The sequence below is a fragment of the Heterocephalus glaber genome, unplaced genomic scaffold, assembly GCF_053883595.1.
Source record: "Heterocephalus glaber isolate CG9 unplaced genomic scaffold, H.glaber_assembly_v1.0 deba00000594, whole genome shotgun sequence".
NCBI classification, from domain to species: domain Eukaryota; kingdom Metazoa; phylum Chordata; class Mammalia; order Rodentia; family Bathyergidae; genus Heterocephalus; species Heterocephalus glaber.
The window spans coordinates 24,960,559-24,980,243 of NW_028258151.1; the positions used below are offsets into that span (position 1 = coordinate 24,960,559).

The 19,685-nt window shown below is 42.4% G+C and overlaps 1 protein-coding gene across 3 annotated transcripts; it reads right to left on the reverse strand.

The window, feature by feature from the left end:
• Positions 1-25: 25 nt before the first annotated feature.
• On the reverse strand, positions 26-12,917 carry Commd9 (COMM domain containing 9). Of its 3 annotated transcripts, none has more exons than XM_013074979.3 (7): positions 12,825-12,906; positions 7,801-7,911; positions 6,189-6,314; positions 4,422-4,561; positions 2,952-2,986; positions 1,689-1,792; positions 26-696 (listed from the first exon to the last, which is right to left on the reverse strand). In XM_013074979.3, exons 1-7 carry the CDS (start codon positions 12,897-12,899, stop codon positions 556-558), a joined length of 732 nt encoding a protein of 243 aa, XP_012930433.2. In that variant the 5' UTR covers positions 12,900-12,906; the 3' UTR covers positions 26-555. The 3 variants fall into 3 exon arrangements, with proteins under 3 accessions (XP_012930433.2, XP_087061729.1, XP_004852085.2); XM_087205603.1 differs by having other exon boundaries at positions 7,801-7,888; positions 12,825-12,868; XM_004852028.3 differs by lacking the exon at positions 7,801-7,911 and having other exon boundaries at positions 12,825-12,917.
• Positions 12,918-19,685: the final 6,768 nt, after the last annotated feature.

Below are 19,685 nucleotides of genomic sequence, written 5' to 3' on the forward strand. Positions count from 1 at the left end.
AACAATGGAGGTGAAAAGAATCATGACCAGAATCATAAACTGTTATTTATTTCCAATCACAGTACTCCCACTTCCTTCCCCAGGAGTGGCTCAGACTTCCTCAGCTGGGAGATTTGCCTGGCTTCTCTGACAGAGGGGCAGGTGCTGCTGGCCTCACTTGTTTGCTTCCATTTGTTCCCGAGTTGGAAATGAATCCATCAGAGCTAATGTTGGAAATGAACTCAGTAGATAAGTTCCACAGTGGGCCTGAATCTTCCCTACACAGAGCCTGCTGATGGTGCATGTGTTCCCTTTCACTGCACAGTGGTGAGCAGGCCGCACCCAGGAGCCTTTCAAAGACGGAGGCTTCTGGGCATCAGCTTCAGAAAGAGACAAAAGCAGGGAACAGCAAGGGGCCGGCCGCTCCCTCCCTATCTTCCTGTGCTTCGTGGGTGGCACCAAGTCCCCCATCCCACTATACCACCAGCTGTCAGCTCAGCACCACTGCCTCAAGGGGAGGTGCTTCGTCACTGACACACGGCCGGGATGTGGCCTCAGCACTGGCAGCTGGTTGGTTCATTTATTGGCCACAGCAGAAAGCTGGTCTCGGATGCGGCCCAGCCCATCTAGCATAGTGTCCAGCGTTTCTTTGCTCAGCTCCACGGTCACAGCGGAGATGGAGGGCTTGTCCCCGCACAGACTGGGATCTTCTTGGATCTGCAAAGAGAACATGGCCAAAGCTTTCTCTCTTCCCATCTCAAAGATGTGAGCCCATTCAGTCCTGCTGGGCCTCTGCAGATAAAGTCTTTGCTGAGAACCCTGAGTCAGCCAGCAACTGGGGAGGGTGGAAGGAGATGCTCAGAGGCCTACGTCACTTCCCCTTGTAACAGTGTCTAGGTGGGTACTGGAGAAGGCCACACCGAGGTCCACTCACTCTCAAACCTCCTAAGACTCAGCACCCACGTGAGCAATCACATGTTCATCCTGGTACTTGAGGAAGTGAGCTCTAGGTGGTACATAAAATAATCCACTGAATGCAGGAAAAATACTACAACTTCTAGATTTTTAAATCTCATCTTTAAAAGAGAAATAAATTTAGCCTAATACTTAAAATGTCATTGTCAGAGGTATCTTTACTTCTTCATTTTCTTACATTTCTGGGTGACTAAAGCAGACACAGCAATGTGCGGTCTAGTTTTATCGAATTTTACCAAGTGGGATGTGAATATAGGAGATCCCTGAAACAACTATAAAGTGAAGATAATGGCAAGGGCACATGAACAAGAAAATGAAGAACTGACACTCCACTACCAACAGAAGCTGGATCAACCACGCTGCCAGGGCGATGGCCTAATCCTACTGGGTAAGAAGTTGGTGAAAGGATACTGAAAATATCCAGAAGGCTATTTGAAATCTGAATGCATGCTTCTACTGTTAAAGCAAAACTTGTCACTTATGGAAACCTTTAGGTGTCAGCAAATCAATAATAAAATGTTTTGCATTGCTCTCACTGTTTTAAAACTTCTACTTTTGGTATGTGTCCTATTATGTTCATATGTTAATACAGTGGAGTACTTTGTGAATAAGCAGACACGTCTATGTTTTTCTCTAATTTATGGGGTTGTCACCAGCTGGTGTCAGAGACGCCCATGGGGGACCAGGCTACCGCTGCTCCTGCTCTCCATCAACAAGCATGACAGTGGACTCACCTTCATCTGGAGCAGGCAAGTGGGAATGGCCATGCGACTGATGCTGTCCGAGGAGGTTTTGATATCCACTCTCCAGTCCAGGTCAACTAGGTGTGGCAGAGAGACTGTGGAAGGACAGCTTAGCTCAGAGCTAGCTCATGCCACCCACATTTGCCAAGCCTCTATGACAGGCAGCTCTAAGGGCTATACACATAAAATACATCTGATATACACAGCAAGTTTCTGAAAGAGACAGACAGGTGGGGCGATGACACCAGCAAGTTGCAGGCCTTACCCACTGCTCAAGGCCATCAGCCCTCAGAACTAACTCACAGGGGGCAGCATCAACAGGCTTCTGCCTGAAGCCCCAACCCTCCAGATGTCGAAATGGGATGAAAAGTGACCCAAGGCAGAGAAGATGTCATGGCCTGAGGCTTAGGAAGTGTCGCTTCAGCAATAGTGGTAAGAGGCCTTGCTTTAAAGAAAGACTTTGAACGCAGGTTTCCACCACCCAACTAACTTCCAAGCCTCTGCTTCTTCATCTGAAAAGTGGGGATCATTTCAGCTTATTTAGTCTACAGGGAAGCTGAGAGGATGAGGTGCCTCAGTGCAGATGAGGAGCCCCAGAACCGTGATTGGTTTAGTGTTAACACGTACTTTTATGCAATCTTTCAAAGTAATTTCAATTACTGTTAAGTTTTTTCCTTCATTGAAATATAATTATTGATATGGTTTGGATCTAAAAATGTCCCCTAAAAGTCTCACAACCAGGGGGGCCTGGTCATCAGGGGCAGAGGCATATTTTCATCTCTAGTTTTTCCCTTCTCTCTCTGATTCCTGGCCCCATGACATGAGCAGATTTCATCTGCTTCAAGCCTTCTACCGTACTGTTTCTGTGTTTGAGCCAGCCAACCATGGACTGAACCCACTGAAACTGTGAGCCAAAATAAACCTCTCCTCCTTTAAGTTGCAGGTATTGGGTATTTTGTCCCAGTGATGGGAAAGGAACTAATAAATTCAGTATTTCACTGTCTGCTTTGCATATTGTATCTGAAAAAACATGAGTCTATAATAATGTTTATAACCTGAGAAAAATTAAAAAGTGGAATTGAAAGAAAAAAACACAAAAGAGTGGTTTGGGATTAGAATCATTCCTTTTGATTTCTGGTTATGGGCTCTGCACTTGATCTTAGCCAAAAGGCCGAGAAGCGATGGTTATAGTCTCTGGTCATTTGGCAGGTTCGGAGCTGGGGCTGGGGACAGGGGTAAGGAAGGGGTACTCACTTTGATTTGCCTGGGCTTCAGTTCTCCAAGTAGATCTTTTTGAGAGGGAGAGAGGAGGAAACAATGAAGGAAAAGAGATGAAACTGTGTTTTCTCATAATGAGAGAGACCTGAGCCTCTGCCCTTCCTGTGATCTTCAGAGCTCTTAACAGGAAAGGACCTTAGAAAATCCTCCCTCCAAAAAGCAGGTTTTTGTTTATTTGTTTTACGAAGTTCAGTGAGGTTAAGGCCATAAGTGCTATTAGTTTATAGCTTAGGACAAAAAGGAAAAAGCTTGATGCATTGTAATCGTACTGTGTTATTGTTCTCAACAACAAAAAGAGAAAAGGTCAATGTGACCTCTATTGAGCACCAGTACACAGAGTTTGTTTGGTGCCTTACGCAAAACACACCAAACAGACCTGGCTGACTACAGGAAACAGCATCATAGTGAGATGCTAAGAGAGTCAGAACAGAATGTGGTCAGGTATGCTAAAGTTCCAAATAAATACCAAAACCTTTGGAAAATAGGCATTATTAGTTATTAGAAGCCTGTTCAAGGCTTTGGCTAAACAATATCAATTCTATTTAAGTTTCTGTGTGTGTGTGTGTGTGTGTGTGTGTGTGTGTGTGTGTAGTAAAGGATCTAGCAAGCTCAGAAGATATGCAGTTAATTCACAAAAGAAATTAAAAAATGACAAACACATGAAAAAGACATTCAACATCGGTAGTCTCAAAGATATGTAAGTGAAATGAGCTACCATTTGGTGTTTGTAGAACTGGGAAAAAGTTAGAAAAAAATCCACTCAGTAAAGGTGTGGGGAGAAGGGAACCTTGCATCGTATTGGTGGAAAAGGGTGCAATTTGTCTGATGGTCAGCTCTGTAATGCAAAGCCCAAACCCAACACGTACAAGCCCTCTGGCCTGGTAAAGAACTAATTAAATAAAGGAGCAAGGGCCAGGGATTTAGCTCAGTGGCACTGCACCTGCCATGCAAACTCAAGGTCCTAAATTTGATCCCCAGTACCAATAAATAAAAAAATAAAGGCACAAAGTTTCTACTGTAAATTGTTCCCTAAAGTGAAAAACTGCCAATATCCTAAATGTGTACCTCTAAGGAATCTTAAACCCAATTCCTTCATATAATGGAATATATTTTACATTTAACCATTAAAAATTTACAGTGATACTGAAGGTAAGTACTTATTGACCTGAAATATCATTTGTATTGATTCTATTAACTGAAAACAAGCAAGTTATAAAATGGCATGTTTTTCTGTTAAAAATACAATAACCTCTCCTCATATGTAAAGAGAAATAATAAGCATGTTGTAAAAGACTTTCCATTAAGGAATTAATACTGCTAATTTCTAGGTAGCAGGCTTCTCAGTGTCACTCCTAATTTTTCAACAATGAATATACAGTATTATTTCTAGAATAGAAACTAAAAATAATAAGACATAAACAAAAACTCTAAAAAGTGAGCACTTACACATGTTCTAGGATGATTTTTGTCAGCAGGTTTTTGAGGTTTTGGTGGAAAGTTTCTGGAAAGAGAGCCAGAATCGCCTCGGCTGAGGACAGGTCCCGGAAGGCCACCAACCTCGTGAGGCGGTGCAGAGCTTGGAGCAGCTGTAGGACAGAGGGGCAGGCCTGTAGCTGCAGGAGAAGCAGGGGGCAGGGGCAGGGGCAGGCTCCACAGCTGCACACTGACACAGTCATGAATAAGTCACAGTAGTGTGGACGCCTCTAGCAGCTGCTGATGCCCTGTGTGCCTCGGCCACGGGGTCCACCTGCTGCTTCAAAAGACAGGTGCCGAGGCCCAGCCTAGGAAGCTGTTGGATGGCCAGAAACTCTACACGTGGACAAATGGTTAATACATCCCCTTTCCTTCTGTGGGGGTATCTGACCTTCATCTAACTTTCTGGGACTGTTTCCCTGGTAACCTGAGAGAAGGTGAAAGTTTGCTGGGTTACTAGGCAACCTTGCATTGGTCCAGTGCGCAGACAGCCAGAGCCCACAGCACTGGGCTTCCCTGAGCGGGGCTGCAAGCTCCTTGCAAAAACCTGAAGCTGTGCTGACTGAAGTGTGACAAGATACACTGGTTCCTGTGGACTGTGGGCTCTGAATCCCAGGTGGCAGGAGTCTCATGTCCTTGCCCTTAAGCTGTCACTTGGAAGGGCAAAGAAAACAAACAGCTTCTGGCTGGCAGTGTGGACTGCCCCTGTGAAAGAGGAGTCCAGACCCTGCTTGGTGTGTCCCCTTCCAGAGACCCTGGGGATCTGTCGTCCAGTGTGGCCTGCAGTGATCTGAGAGTATGATGACGTAAGAAACCCCAGAGGTAACCGTTTCTCTGGTACCACTGGAACCTGCTTCACTAGATGGACACAACCCACAAGTGAGGGGTGGGAGTTCGTGCACAGCTCATTAAAACACTTCATGGCTGGTCTCCCTCCCCTATTTGATTTTTCCTGGCCATTCTTTTGTGGTTCTAGAATCACCTCCCCAAAACTAGCTGCCCCCAGTTCCTGCCTCAGTGTCTCCTTTAAGGGGATCAAAACTAAGTTGCTAACTCACTTCCATGGTTTTGGTTCTGCCTTGTAATTTTCTGTAGTAGATTTCAATGAGCAAAACTTCAGATTACAGAAATAACATCACCAGCCTATTTGGATGAAGAGATGCCTGTCTTAGAAGCATATTTGTCCTGAAAAAGGTAAGCCTGTCACTGCTACATTACTTAGCAGGAGTCATCTCCTCTTGGCCACCTGCTGAGATCAGACAACCAGAGCAGGAGACTTTACTGGGGCAGAGGGGTGAGAAAGCTGAGGTACCCAAAAGCCCCTTGAGGAACCTGACTGAACCCCGCGGTATGCAGCTCAGACCTCCACACTTCCGCCCCATGATCCCTGAAAAGTCTGCCCTAAGCTATCCAGCTGACAGCTCATCGGCATCAGCAAGTCACAGTCTGGGAAAGAAAAATCACCAAGGCTGGCTTTTGTCTCCACTGTCTGAAAAAATCTGATAAGAAAAGGGTCAGAAGCTCTGCCTCTGGGTACAGTTCTCCCATCCATGCCTCACTGATCATTAGGAAGGGTCCAAAGGAAAAGCTTTTGAGTTCACTAATAAAAAAAAATCTGCAATGTTAACAGCCATCTTGGGAGGAAATTTTCTTTAGAACACGGCAACAACTGGGAAGTCAAGACAGAGATTAACGGGTGACCAGCGCAGTTGGCCACAGGTCATTTCTGACCACACTTACGTGCTCTGCCTCCTCCTGGGTCACAGACAAGCTGGAACACGTCATATCCAAGAGTTTTTCTGAGCCAAGAGCTGAAGTGGAAAAGCTCTCTTGACACAGCTGTCTGACAACATCTTTCGAGGAAGCCTACATTAATTCACACAGGGGAAAATAAATCAAGACTGAAAACACATGTTTTTTTACATAATATTGTCTTAGTATGTGGGATCTTTGAAACTTAAGATTTAAAGGTACAGATGACATTTTCAGGTCTGGGAAGACAGACTAGGCCTACTTTTCTCTATTCTTTCTGCTAAGTACAACTGGAATCCCTAGGTGCTATACAGAAAACACACATAAGATGACTCCAAAAGGGGAAGAGAAAAGGCAGATCTGCTATGATCTTGAGAACCAAGCAACGACACGATGCTGAGTTCCCTGGGTTTTCTTTTTGCTTCATGTATCCTAGACTTTGATCTGAAGAGAGCAACCTAGAAATGACAGTGAGTATAGGAAAAAAAAAAATCTCCATATAAATACCACTATCTGTAGACAAAGTACCAGGACCAATAACGGCTCTAGTTCAGCCAAGTATCACAGGAAGAACTGTGAAGACACCACACTGATGTCAACAGAGGCCAAGTGGGAATCTCCCGAGGCTACAGGGTTGGTATCACAGAAGGCCAAGTAGGCTGCTGGCATCTTCATCCTCACCACTCTGTGGTATTAACAAAGACCATTCCGAGTCAGAGCTTCTACCCCTACGCAGTACTATCAAGAAATCGCTACATTCAGCTACCAACAGGAGTCAGGTGGGGAACCTGGACTTCTACTTCCAACCAGGTAATGGCTGCTTTCCATACCTGAGCAATGTCAGAGAAGCCAGCTAAAACATAAGAGGTTCAGAGCGTAATATGAACACATCCAGGTTTCAGTAAAAACCATTTATCAAATGAGGAACCAGAAAGATATCAAGTTGAAAGACAAAAGATTTTAAAGCAGTCCTGATAATACTTCACTAAGTAATTATGAATAAGCTTGAAACAAACAAAAAGGAGAATGTCTTAGCAAAGAAATGGAAGATGTTGAGAAAACAGAAATTTTATATCTGAAAAATATAATCCTTAAAAGCCCCACATCAAGATACATCATAATTAAACTTCTGAAAATGAAGAGCAAAGAGAAATTATCTTGAAAGTGGGAAGAGAGAAATAACACTTTACTTAAAGTAAACAATTATCAGAAACCACAGAGACCAGAGGAAGTGGCCCAGTATTTTTCAGGTGATGAAAGGAAAGAAAGAACACCAACCTAGAATCCTACAGCCAGCTAAAAAAGCCTACATGAATGAAGAAGAAATCAAGACACTGGTTCATTCACTGATAAAAAGATAATTTAAAAAACCCATCACTAGATCTACCACAAAATAATGGCAAAATTACATTCTCTATACAGAAAAGAAAAATAAAAGCAGCAGAGGGATCCAGCTTGTTGCCGTCTTGAATTATAGCCATCATGATTTGCCCTTGAGGAACAATGGTCTTACCTCCCCCCATTGTTTGCCAGCACATTATAGAAAAACAAAACTACAGTATTATGGTGGTCTGTGGAGCATTACATACAGAATCCTCACACTGTCAGTACCCCAAATATGCCTGATGTATTTCTTGGGTCTCAGCACCTCTGGCATACAGCAGTTAGTTCTTTCACACCAGATATTCCTGGAACAAGAACGAATCTTGGACTATCAGGAAGAAGAAACAGAACATGTGAAAATAGGTACAAAACCCAGAAAGTTTTCCTTTTTTTCCCATGAATTTTCAAAAGGCAGAAGCAAAAATTATAACACTGATGAAATTCTAAATATAAGTAGAGGAAATTTTTAAGACAATTGTGAGGGAAGGTAAAAGGATACAGAGGGAGGTAAGATTTCTACACCTCATCCTATTAAAATAAGTGATGCATATATAATGCAGTAACTCAGGCAACCACTAAAAAGGTATAAAAAGAAATGCATTTTGGAACTACAGATTAAATCTAAGCAAAATTCTAAAAAACTTTTTCTGTTAATTCTCTGTTACTGATATCCAGTTTAATACTAAGATAGATCATATTCTGGGCCATAAAAAATGAGAGACAACACACTATTATTTCAGTTAAACAATTGGAAACTTAACCTTGTAAATAATCAAATTTCAAAAAGAAAGTCTAGAGGGAACTTAAAAAAAAAAAAAAAAGAGATTGAATGAGTGAAAATGAGAAAACAGCCTATCAACATTTGTAGGACCAAAAAAAAAACCACATTTGTAGGACCGAGCCACTGAAGTGTTGAGAAGAAAATCGACAGAATTAAATGCATAGATTAGAAAATAAGACAAAAGTCCCCAATTAATAATTCAAGCTTCCACTTTAAAAACCAAGGGGAAAAGAGCATAATAAATCTGAAGGAAGCAGAATAAAAGAAATTAATAAAATTGAAAATAGAAAGATTAAAAAGCTGGTTTTTGAAAAATATCAATAAAACCGACAAATTATCAGCAAGTCTGACAAAAAGCAAGAAGGTACAAATTACCAATATCAGAAATGAAATAAGGGTATCACTAAAGAGCCTCAGACATCAAAAAGATGGTAAGGGAAACTCTCTGAAATACTCTGTATGTATAAAGTTGACAACATAAACAAAACGGACCAATTACTCAAAAAAGCACCAACTATTACAATTCCCCCCCTGGGGAAATTGAAAATTTGGATATTCCTGTAGCTATTAAGGAAACTGAATTCATAACTTTAAAACTCTGTCAAAACAAACAACCTTCCAAGCCTGGCTGGCTTCACTGGAGAGTTCTAACAAATATTTAAAGAATGAACTAACCAACTGCATACAAGGTCTTTCATAAAACAGAATAGGAGGGAAGCATTTTCAATGCATTTTATGGCTAATACTACCTTGATACTAAAACTAGATAAAAATAGTACAAAAAAGAAAACTATACCCCTCATGATAATAGACACAAAATCTTTACTAAATATTAACAAATGGAAATGAGCAATATATCAGGACTGGTAAAAAATATGGTGTATTCAAGTTAAAATTTCATTTACACTGGAATTAAAAATATACCATTTGCAATTGCTCAAAAAATGAAATACAGGACTTGTATGCTAAAAACTACACAACACAGAAGAAAGAAATCCAAGAAAATCAAAATAAATATGGAGAGATATCATGTTTGTGGATTGGAAGAGTCAATATTCTAAAGATGTCTGCTCTCTTGACTAGTATATAGGTTTAATGCAATTCAAACTGTTATGGCTTGTATCTACATGTTCCTCCAAAGCCTCATGTCCTCATAGGTGGGGCTTTTGGGAGGTGGCTATATCTAAGGTGTCTAAATATGGATTAAGGGTGTATGAATATGGAGTAAGGGTGTGACAAATAAGTCTATTAACAGATTGGTTGAGCATAATTCTGGGTATGGATAATTGGAAGGCCCACCTTGGGTGTGGATGGCACCACCCAAAAGGTTTGTAACCTGGATAGGATAAAAATGGAAGCTTATTGCTGCTGCCTCCTGCCTGCTCTACCATGCACTGTTTCTCCTCTGCAATACCCCTCTGCCATACTACCCTGCCTTGAAGCCAGCTGACCATGGACTGAAATCTATACAAAATGCGAGCCAAAATAAACCTTTATGCCTTTAACTTTTGGATGTTGGGTATTTTGTCTCAGCAACAACAAATGTAACTAAGACACTAATCAAAAGCTTAGAAAGATTTTTGGGTTTTTTGGATACAGCCAACAAGGTTTATTGTACAAGAAGTACAATATCAAGTAATTTTGATAAAGAATGAACTACAAAACTCTATCTGATTTCAAAGTTATATAACTATAGCAATCAAGACTGTGTAGCACCTTCAGAAGGTTACACACATGGATCAATGCAACAGAGTAGAGAATGCTTAAATATATCTACACACAAATATGCCCAAATGATTCTTGACAAAGGTGCAAAAGCAGTTCAATGAAGGAAAGATATCCTTCTCAATAAATGGTACCTAAACAATTGGCTAGCAAGAACAACAACAAAAAAACCCTACTCAACTTAAGTCTTCCAAACTTTATACACAACTCAAAAGAAATCATGGACTTAAAACATAATGTAAAATGTAAAACTATGTAACTTTTAGGAAAAAATAGGAAAGTTTGGGATTTATGACTTGGGAAGATTTTAGATTTGATATCAAAAGCATAATTCATAAAAGGAAAAAAAACCAAATTGTATGTCATCAAATCAAATCTTTTGCTCTGAGATAGATCCTGACATGGGTTGAACTATGTTCTTCTTTCCTCCTAATACTGAAATCCTAATCTCTAGTCATCTTAGAATGTGACATTATTTGGAAATAGAGTTGTTGTACATGTAATTAGTTCAGATGAGGTTTTTAGGGTGGACTAATCAAATATAATCAATGTCTTCATTTTTTAAAAAGGGGCTGGGATACAGCTCATTGTGAAAGCTTTGAGTCCATCCTAAGTAACGCCAAAAAAAAAAAAAGAAAAGAAAGGACATTTAGACATAGAAAATATACCATGTAAAGATGAATGCAGCAATCTATAAGCCAAGGCATTTCAAAGATGGCTAGGAGAAAGAAATGGGACAGACTGCTCCTTAGAAAGTACCAATCCATCTAACATCTTGATCTTGGACTTACAGGCTCCAGAACTGTGAGACAATAAATTTCTGTTGTTTTAGCCACCTAGCTTGTACTCTGTCATGGCAGACCTAGCAAACAACAAGAGCTGATTGAAAAATATGGTGTGTTTAAATTTTTTAAATTTGTTACACTAAAAGACACATTGCCATTAATTCTACTTAAAATATTCCCCCGCACTTCAAACACACTTATCCCATCATTCCTGCCACTCTCTGGAAGTTCTGGAAGTCCTCTTTTGTGATTGTCTTTATGAGGTGTGGCCCAAACTACTGTGAATGGTACAGCTGAGTGCCATCCAATGGAAAGGCAGGCTTGGAAAAACATTAAGTTGTCTCCTTATTCATGATATTCACCAGATCTGGTACCATGCAACTTCCAGCTTCCCCCTAAAGTCAAAATGACCATGAAAGGTAAACTCCTTGAGTTGATTCAGGACCTCAAGGTAACCACGATTACTGTAAGACACAAAAGTGGATTTCTAGAACTGCTTCAGAAAATGACAAGAAAGACGGAATAAATGTGATCCGAGTAAAGGGGAGTATTTTGTGGGGGGTTAATGGCAATATCTTTTATTACAATACTTTAAAAAAAAATTTAAACATTCATTGTATCTTGTGATTATGCTTCCTAATATGGCCCCCAGCGTTTGTGTTAGAAGCAATGATAGTGGTTACTGCTGGTGAGGAGAGTGGGGGAAATAATGAAGAAGCAATAGAGTGACTTCCAGAGCACTGATTGTTTCATTTTTTAACTTTTTGCGGTGGTTACATGGGTATGTAATAAATGATTAACGTGTGCACTTACGATTGGTGCATTTTCTGTAGCTATGCAACATATTCGTTTTCAAAACTTTATTATAGAAAAAGTCCACAAGACAACCATGCACAGGAGGTGGATAGTGTGCAAAGCAGCCACACTGAAGTGAAAAGGCACTGGATTGAGAGCTGAAAACTCTTAGGTTTCCAATCCGCAACCCAGTCACTACTTTAATTCAGTTATTTAATAGCTACTTACTGAGCAAATGCTGTATCCCAGGGGTTGTCCTACGTGTTGGGATACATTGTGACAACAAAATAAATGCCTTCAGACCTGGAGAGTGCAAATGAATATTGGGAAGGCCATTAAAATATAAGTAACACAAAGGCCGGGGATTTAGTTCAGTGGTTCCGCCATCTGCTCGGCAAGCGCAAGGATCAGAGTTCGATCTCCGGTACAAAAAAAAAAAGTAACGCAAATTAGAGACTATTTCATGGACTGATGATGCTGTGCCATGAAATGAGTGTAATTAACTCAACCCTCTTCACCTAACGAGAGAAGGAAGGAAAGTAAGAAAGAAAAGTTCCTTCCTGGATCTTACATTTTTGAAAGAAGACAGCAGGCAACAGACCACTGTAATGTCAGCTAGTGACAATAGGTAACTCCAACCTAGCATTTAATTTGAGTTTTACTACTCCCTTTAAAGTACATTTCTTTCAACTTCACAATCTTTCAAACAAATGATTATCAGGAGAGTATTTTGGCCTTTATACTGGCCAAAATGAGTGGAGAAAACTCAGGCCTCGGGAGAATCAGAGCACATCTTAATTCCAAGGCCTGGGCTGCTGCAGACGGAGTGATGAAAAGGGATGAAAGGGGGAACTGGAAACGCAAAGCTAGCAATTACCACCTCTATGCACCAATACTGAAAATCAGGCCTGTCCCAGAGGGCATTTAAACAGCGCCTTCACGTCCTTCATGTCATTTTTTCTCCTGTCTCCTTCTCTCGGTGTTGTTTGATCCTGCTCTTAATAAATTCAGGGCACACCGATTTGCCCGGAGTAACACAGAGAAGTAGCGACAGAATGGTGTCTCCAAACCAGCGCCAGTTTATCTCCAATTCCTGCGTAATACAAAGTACGAGTGACAAAATGCAGCCGCAAACGTTCCCTTCCCTCAGTTTACCTTCAACAGGCTCTGCAGTGCTGCAAAGTGCTCCTCTGTTAAGGGAGCCATCTTCCTGGAGTCACGTGACCACATATCCCGGGCGAGCACGATCACGTGGCTTCATCCGTCTGCGCGAGGCATGCCGGGGGCTGTAGTTCTTCCCGGTGGCAGGAGTTGGTTCTTTAGCGGTACTGTGGACCTGGAAGGACTCAAGTTGGGCTCTGTGGGCGGGAGGCTAAACCTGGCTACGCGAGGACCGAGGAGCTGGGAGGACGCAGGCAGAGCAAGGTTTTCAGGGGAACAAATTGACTTGGTTTATCTACTTACAGGGTTAGGGAAGCTAGTTTTCCCTTGACCCCTGTGCTGGGATGGCTGATTTGGGGAATGTGCCCGCAGGGTTTATTAGGCGCCTTGGGAGCGTAGCTGTTTAGAAGTAATCCGTGTAGCTGGAGACTTCGAATTACAAGACTATGCATACTAGAATTCTTGGAATTTACACACACGCACACACACACACACACACACTCACACACACACCATTTCAAAAAATGTAAAATAGGTTTTGCGTATATAATTTCCACTGTGTAAGAGCTGGTATGATTATTAAATTCATCCCGAGGGGGAGACTGAATCATTTAGGTTTTAGTATGGATCCTGTAGTCCCAGGGGAGATTTGGTTTGAGAGTGGATGAGGAAGTGTTTGAAATAGAGGCCAGTAAGGGAAGCTGTCTAGGTTCTTGTAATGCCCATGGCACGGGTGGGATGGGGGGTAGTTCACAGCATGTATTTCATCCGTTTCTTCAACAAGATAATTATCAAAGAATCTAATGAATGATTTTGAGTGGTCTGTACTGGACTCTGATTTGCCCAGGGCCCAGAGGTCCTACTTTGAAACAGACTGAAATTGTCAAGTCCTTTGATGTAGTCTTTAGGGAACAACCAACCATCTTCTCTGCCCCCCAAAACCCTTCTACCTTTGGCATTTGATCCACCTTCAGTATTTTGTTTGATCTCTTTTCTCTGCATTCCCTCCCCCACCTTCCTGAGTAAAATCTGGCTCAAAAAACAGGTTCTGACAAATTCAAGCTAAAGAAACTGTTTAATTGTGAAATTCCAGAAATAGGTAAGCTGCTGAGGATATTTGTTTCTCTGCTTCTCGTTCTTCCTTTTACCATTTTCTGAGGGGATATTGTTAAGGCCCAGGAACAAATTCCAGGTTGTCTAAGGATGAACTTATGTCAGGATGAGAACATTTTTAGAACCACTTTGTCATAGAGTCTTGATTCCAGCTCTCATTCTTGGCTGCTCTCTCTTTTGCCTCTTTTTCAAGAACGCTCACTGCCTGATTGTTGCTTGCTGCCATAACACTGCAAGGTATAAGCTTAATTCCTGCTCTATGCATAGAGCAGAACACAGTACCCTAGGTGAATAGAATGTTTGTTAAATAACAGTCCGAAAAGTGGTTAGATTTAATATTAATTTCAGTGGCCTTTGTTATTTCTAAGACTGTCTTCCTTGTTTTCTGGTACACAGATGGAGAGTATGGTTGCCAGCCTCCAAGATGCCTCCCCCAGTAATCCCTGTGGAGGTACAGTACTATATCATGGACAGAGGCAATAAAACAGGGACTCAACCTAAGCTTGAGTCCTAATTCTATATATTAACTATATTAACTATAAGACCAACAAATCCTTGAATGTTTTTGAGCCTCAGTTTCTACATCCGTATGATGCTGAACAAACCTACTCAAGAGAGCAAAACTGAGCAAGGGAAGCTGCCCCAGTGGGAGGGTACCCAGCCCTCTTTGCCCTTAGGGGCAGGTGTGATACAGAGGGATCTTTGGGCTCCAGCAGTGGCAGGTGGCTTGGCATCATCTCATACTATTTTGATCAGATAGCCCAGGTTGCCAGGGCCAGGTTGCATTTAAAAGTTTGTTTAAGCGTTTCCTAAACCAGGCCCATTGTGATGGGAATGCACAGAACAGAATGTCAGTGTTCATGCCATAATCTGGTCCCTTTGCCTAGTTTTGTTGGACCTAATCTGACTTCTATCCGATTTTCAGTGTAGGAAGCAGTGCTTGCTTTCACTTACTTAATAAACTTGCTATATGCCATGTTCCATTCCATCCTATGTTAGTTATAGTAAATGTATCTGAGAACATGTATACATATATTTTACTATTATCCCTCCCACTGTACCCATTTTTTTGTGTGTAGTGGTACTAGGAATTGAACCCAGGACCATTACACTGAGCAACATCCTGGCCCTTTAAAAAAAAAATTGTTAAAATTTTGAGACAGGGTCTCTTTAAGCCCACTAAATTGCCAGGCTGCTCTCAAAGTTAGGATTCTCCTTCCTCAGCCTCCCAGAGTGCCAGGGTTACATTCGTGTGTCACCACACGGGTCTTATTTCCATTTTAAATACTGGGGAACTGAGACAGAGACATTAAGTAACTTGCCTAAGGTCACACAGCTAAGTAGTGGCAAGACACAGATTCGAACTTGAGCAGTCTGGCCCCAGACGCTGTGCTATTAGCAACCAAACTGTACATGTCTCCTTGTCTTCCCATTGCTGAAAACTCGTGTTTCCTCCACTGGGATGTCTGACTACCTTCCTCAGTGGGCAAGAAGAAGCTAAAAGCATTGCTGGACAATCAACCCAGCAATAAGCCCAGAGACCACATGATGAGTGGAAGGGCTTTAGAAAAAACCTCACACTGAGTCCTGGCCCTTGTGTGCTCCTGGCAAGTTTTCCACCTTTCTGAACCTCGGTTTCCTCATCTGTATAATGGGAACGACAATGATAAAAATACATTTTGGCCATTAGAGGGAGCTCAAGGATGATTTAAAAGGAAGGATTATCTGGGCATTCAATGCCAGCTCTTGGGTGGAGCTTTCCTGTATGGGAAAGGGTGGCCTTGGGATGAGGGGCTGTTCTAGCTTGTCCAGCAATTCGGGATTTTCTAGGACACAGGACTTTCAGGGCTCACACTGAGGCAGTGCTGGGGAAACCAGGCCAGGTCACCTAGCAGGGGCCCTGAATCCTTGAGAGAAACCATCCCTCAGGAACACTTCGGGATCTCCTGAATGGGAGGAAAAAAATGGAAACAAGGCTTTTGTGGATAAAGAGGGGAGGGGGCTGAAACGGAGGGGAGGGGAATGGGGCAAAAGAAAGAAGCAAGAGGCATCACGTACAGGTGCAAATTCCCTATGGTGAAGGTTATCGTTATGTATATCTAAAATGTACCGGTAAGATAAAAATAAATAAGTGAATAAATAAATAAATAAAAGCCAGCGTTTCCTCACCATCACCATAATCAATTTTAGGGCATGTTCATCACTTCTGGGAGAAACTCCATGCCCTTTAGCACCCCGCCTCCACCAACCCAACACGGGCCTCACCTTGCCCAGCCCTAGGTGACCACCTAGCTGCTTTCTGTTGCTATAGATCTGCCTAGTCTCAATATTTCATATAAGTGAAACAGTATGATATGTGGGCTTTGTACTTATTTCTTCCACTGAGCATTTTTTGAGGTTCATCTGTGTTTTAGAAGCTTTCAGTACTTCGTTACTATTTTTTTTCCTGAATAGTATTTGTTGTATGGGTACACTGCATTTTGTTTATCCATTCGTCAGTTGATAGATATGTGAGTTGTTTCCACCTTTTGGTTATTATGAATAATGCTGTTATGAACAATGATGTACAGGTTTTTGTGTAAACATACATTTTACTTCTCTTGGGGTATATGCCCAGGAATGAAATTTCTGGGTCGTGTGGTGACTCTGTTTAACTTTTGGGGGAGTTGTCGGGCAGCTTTGCAGAGAGACTGTACCATTCTGCTTTCTCATCAGCAGTATAGGAGGGTTGCATTCCCCACGTTCTCACCAATATGCGTTATTATCTGTCTTCCTAAAGCCATCCTGCTGGGTTGCTCATTGTAAGCAGTCTTGTTTGGAAGTTACATGTGCATAGCAAGTACATTTTGTCCCTTAATTGACTTGTGTTCACCTGAACTGCTGGAGATTGAGAGAGCCTGAGCCCATTCTCCCCCTCAGTCCTCCATACTCCGCTAGGTCCTATCTGCTCTCTTTACCAGAGGAAGGACTGCAGGAGGCGGATTAGCCAAGCGTTTGTGGTCTTTTAGGGAGAGCCTCCCCTACTTGATTTCCCTGGCTTCTCTTTTCCTCATAGACTTAGGTGAGGTTAGGCTGCAAGAGGAAGGGGCTGCTCAGCCTTTTGGGACAAATGGGACTAAGGCTCAGAGGAAAAAAGTTACTCACAATCCCTGGGAAATAATGAGGGAACCAGATTTTAAAAGCAGGAGCAAATAAATTCATTTTGCAAGCCTACTGCTAGCAGCATTGGGCCCGTCATGGGGGTTCAGTGGGTGTGAGCTACATTCGTATCTGGAGTCACCAGCTGCTACCAACATGCTCAAGACTGGGGCTCAGTCCCGGCCACGTGAGCCATCACAGAGCCAGAAGTTAGGGTAGATGGCAGATCTGTGTGGGGAATGATGTCTCTGATCCTCCATGGCTCAGCACGTGCTGAATCTCTGAAAGCTGGTGGAAGAAGAGGAGAGGGATTTACTGTGTGTAGGAGAATGGCCCGGAGGCAGCTGGCCACTCCTGAGGGGATGTCCTCTGTCCCCCACTGCAGACCACCATGGGCTGCATGTCCTAATCTCCTCTCTCAGCTCTGATTTGCCTGGTTGCCCTGACTAATGAAGCCCAGAGCACATCAAACCCAGGAAGGGACTGTGCCCTCATTCCTCGTTCCCTGTCCCCAGGAGTAACACAGAAGCAGCTGGTAACACAACAGCATTGTCCTCGTACACACAGGCACCCTTTGTTTCCCCAATGCATGGAGCAGTGGCTGTAACAATGGCCTTGAACGGCATTTTACCCTCCTTTCTCCAATGTTACACTTGTTTTTCTGTCCTGGAATTGCCTAAACAATGATTTCCTGCGGAGGAATCAGTGTTTCCTATTTTCCACTTGTCTCCAGGTCAGTGAGTGGTGAACCAGGCCAGGAGCGAGCTGGGTTGGTGGAAATGCCGTCTTCAAAGGAGGCTGGAAGGTCATCATTCTTCTTCTCTACCTTACAAGGTAGGGTTCGCCTGGAAGAAAGAACCAGTCCAGGTAATAAAAGAGGCTGAAAGCTGGTGGTGAGGGGCACTGCAGGAGATGGGAAAGGTCTGGCCCAAGGAAGATGGGTTTCTAAAGACACGCTACTTGCTTGAGAGCCATGGTCTGCTGGTAAACAAATAAACAAGCAAAATCAACTAGGTCAAGATTGGCGGCCTCCCAATTAGGGAACTAGAGCTGCCCTGCCTGTCCATGTCTGAGAATTCAGTCAACCCTGAATAGAAAATAGTTGGGAAAAAAACTTGCATCTGTACTGAACACATACAGATTTTTCAGCTTGTCATTACTTTCTAAATGCTACGGTGTAACAACTATTGACACAGCATTTGCATTGTATTAGGTATTATAAATAATTTAGAGATGATTTAAAGTAGAAGGGATGATGTGCATGGGATATATGCAAATACTATGCTATTTTTAGAACAAAGGACTCAAGCCTCCTCAGATTCTGCTATCCACTGGGGTCCTGGATGACTCTACTCTGTCTCTTTGTCTTCTATTCAATGCCTCTGATAACTTTGTGTGTTCAGAATCTTCAGGGTTGTGTAGGCTTATTGAACTGACTATTTCCTAAAAAAGGCTTCAGTATTATGCTCTTATTATATGTATTCTATATGCACACAAATTTCCACACTAGCTCACTACACTAGTGGCAATGAGAGCAAACATTTGTACAATGTGTCTATTTTCTTGCTCAATTCAAACCCAGGCAGTCTGGTTCCAGGATCCCTGCTTTATGTCACCATGTCCCTTGTATAATCTTCTTTACAACCTTGTTCTACTAAACCGACATCATTTTAAGGCTTTACTGTGAGAGGCAGTGAAGTCTAAGAATGTCTGTGTGTACTGAATCCTTTGCCCTGTGGCAGACACTGTCCTACATTTCACATTTATTTCCTCGTCTGTTCCACGTAATAACGCTAATGAAGTGAATATTTTATTACACTTATTTTATAGATGAGGAAATTGAAGTACAGAGAATTTAAGTCAGTCACCCAAGGTTATACAGCTGTTAAATGACAGAACTGGATTTGAACTCGGTTTTCTTTGGAGCATTGTGTGACTGAGAGGCTGGGCATTAGCTTCTTTCTCTGAGTCCAGGGGTTTGGAGGGTGACGTCCAGTCCTTGGCTTTGTGGAACATCTGAACTCCCTCACCCTTACCCTACATGATTTGTCTGCTGTCACAAGCTTTTGGCTTGGTTGGAGAAGTTGGAATTGCTCCGTGGTGACAGTGAAGACATTCACAATAGTAATAATTGCTCAATGAATGGTGTCTTGCTTGGCTAGAGACTGGGCTAAGTTGCTACATATGTAAGACGACTTACAAGGAAGGGTGTGCATATGTTATATGCAAGTCCTACTCCAGTTACATATTCATGGGGAATATTTAAGAAGCCACTTTTACTTTTGCCCATGGCTGTCCTTATATCCCTCCTGCCCTCCGTGGAGCCCCACTTTTCCCTTTGCTTGAGATGAAAATGAAGGCAGATCAGTGACCCTTCTGGCTGAGCTTCAGGAATCACAAGTGACCTACTCCTTTCTAGTTTGAACACTGTCTCAGGTCAACACCTGGTAGGTCCAGTCCTGTGGGAGTAGCCAGATTTTGAAACTTTGTGCCCAGTGGAGACTCTTAGGAAAGGGGAGCCTGCTGCTGGGAAAAAAGGTTGGTGTTGGCATCTCACTGCCATCTTATGCTTTCATCCTTCTCTCCTCTGGCTCACTGAGGATT

What these genes read in the sequence shown, in the direction of transcription:
- Commd9 (XM_013074979.3), bottom strand. Translation starts at nt 12,899, where the DNA reads ATGTGGTCACGTGACTCCAGGAAGATGGCTCCCTTAACAGAGGAGCAC. An exon ending in CCCAGGAGGAGGCAGAGCAC is followed by an intron (nt 4,562 to 6,188) that starts GTAAGTGTGGTC and finishes TCTGTCCTACAG; the next exon opens with CTGCTCCAAGCTCTGCACCG. An exon ending in CTTGCCTGCTCCAGATGAAG is followed by an intron (nt 697 to 1,688) that starts GTGAGTCCACTG and finishes TTCTCTTTGCAG; the next exon opens with ATCCAAGAAGATCCCAGTCT.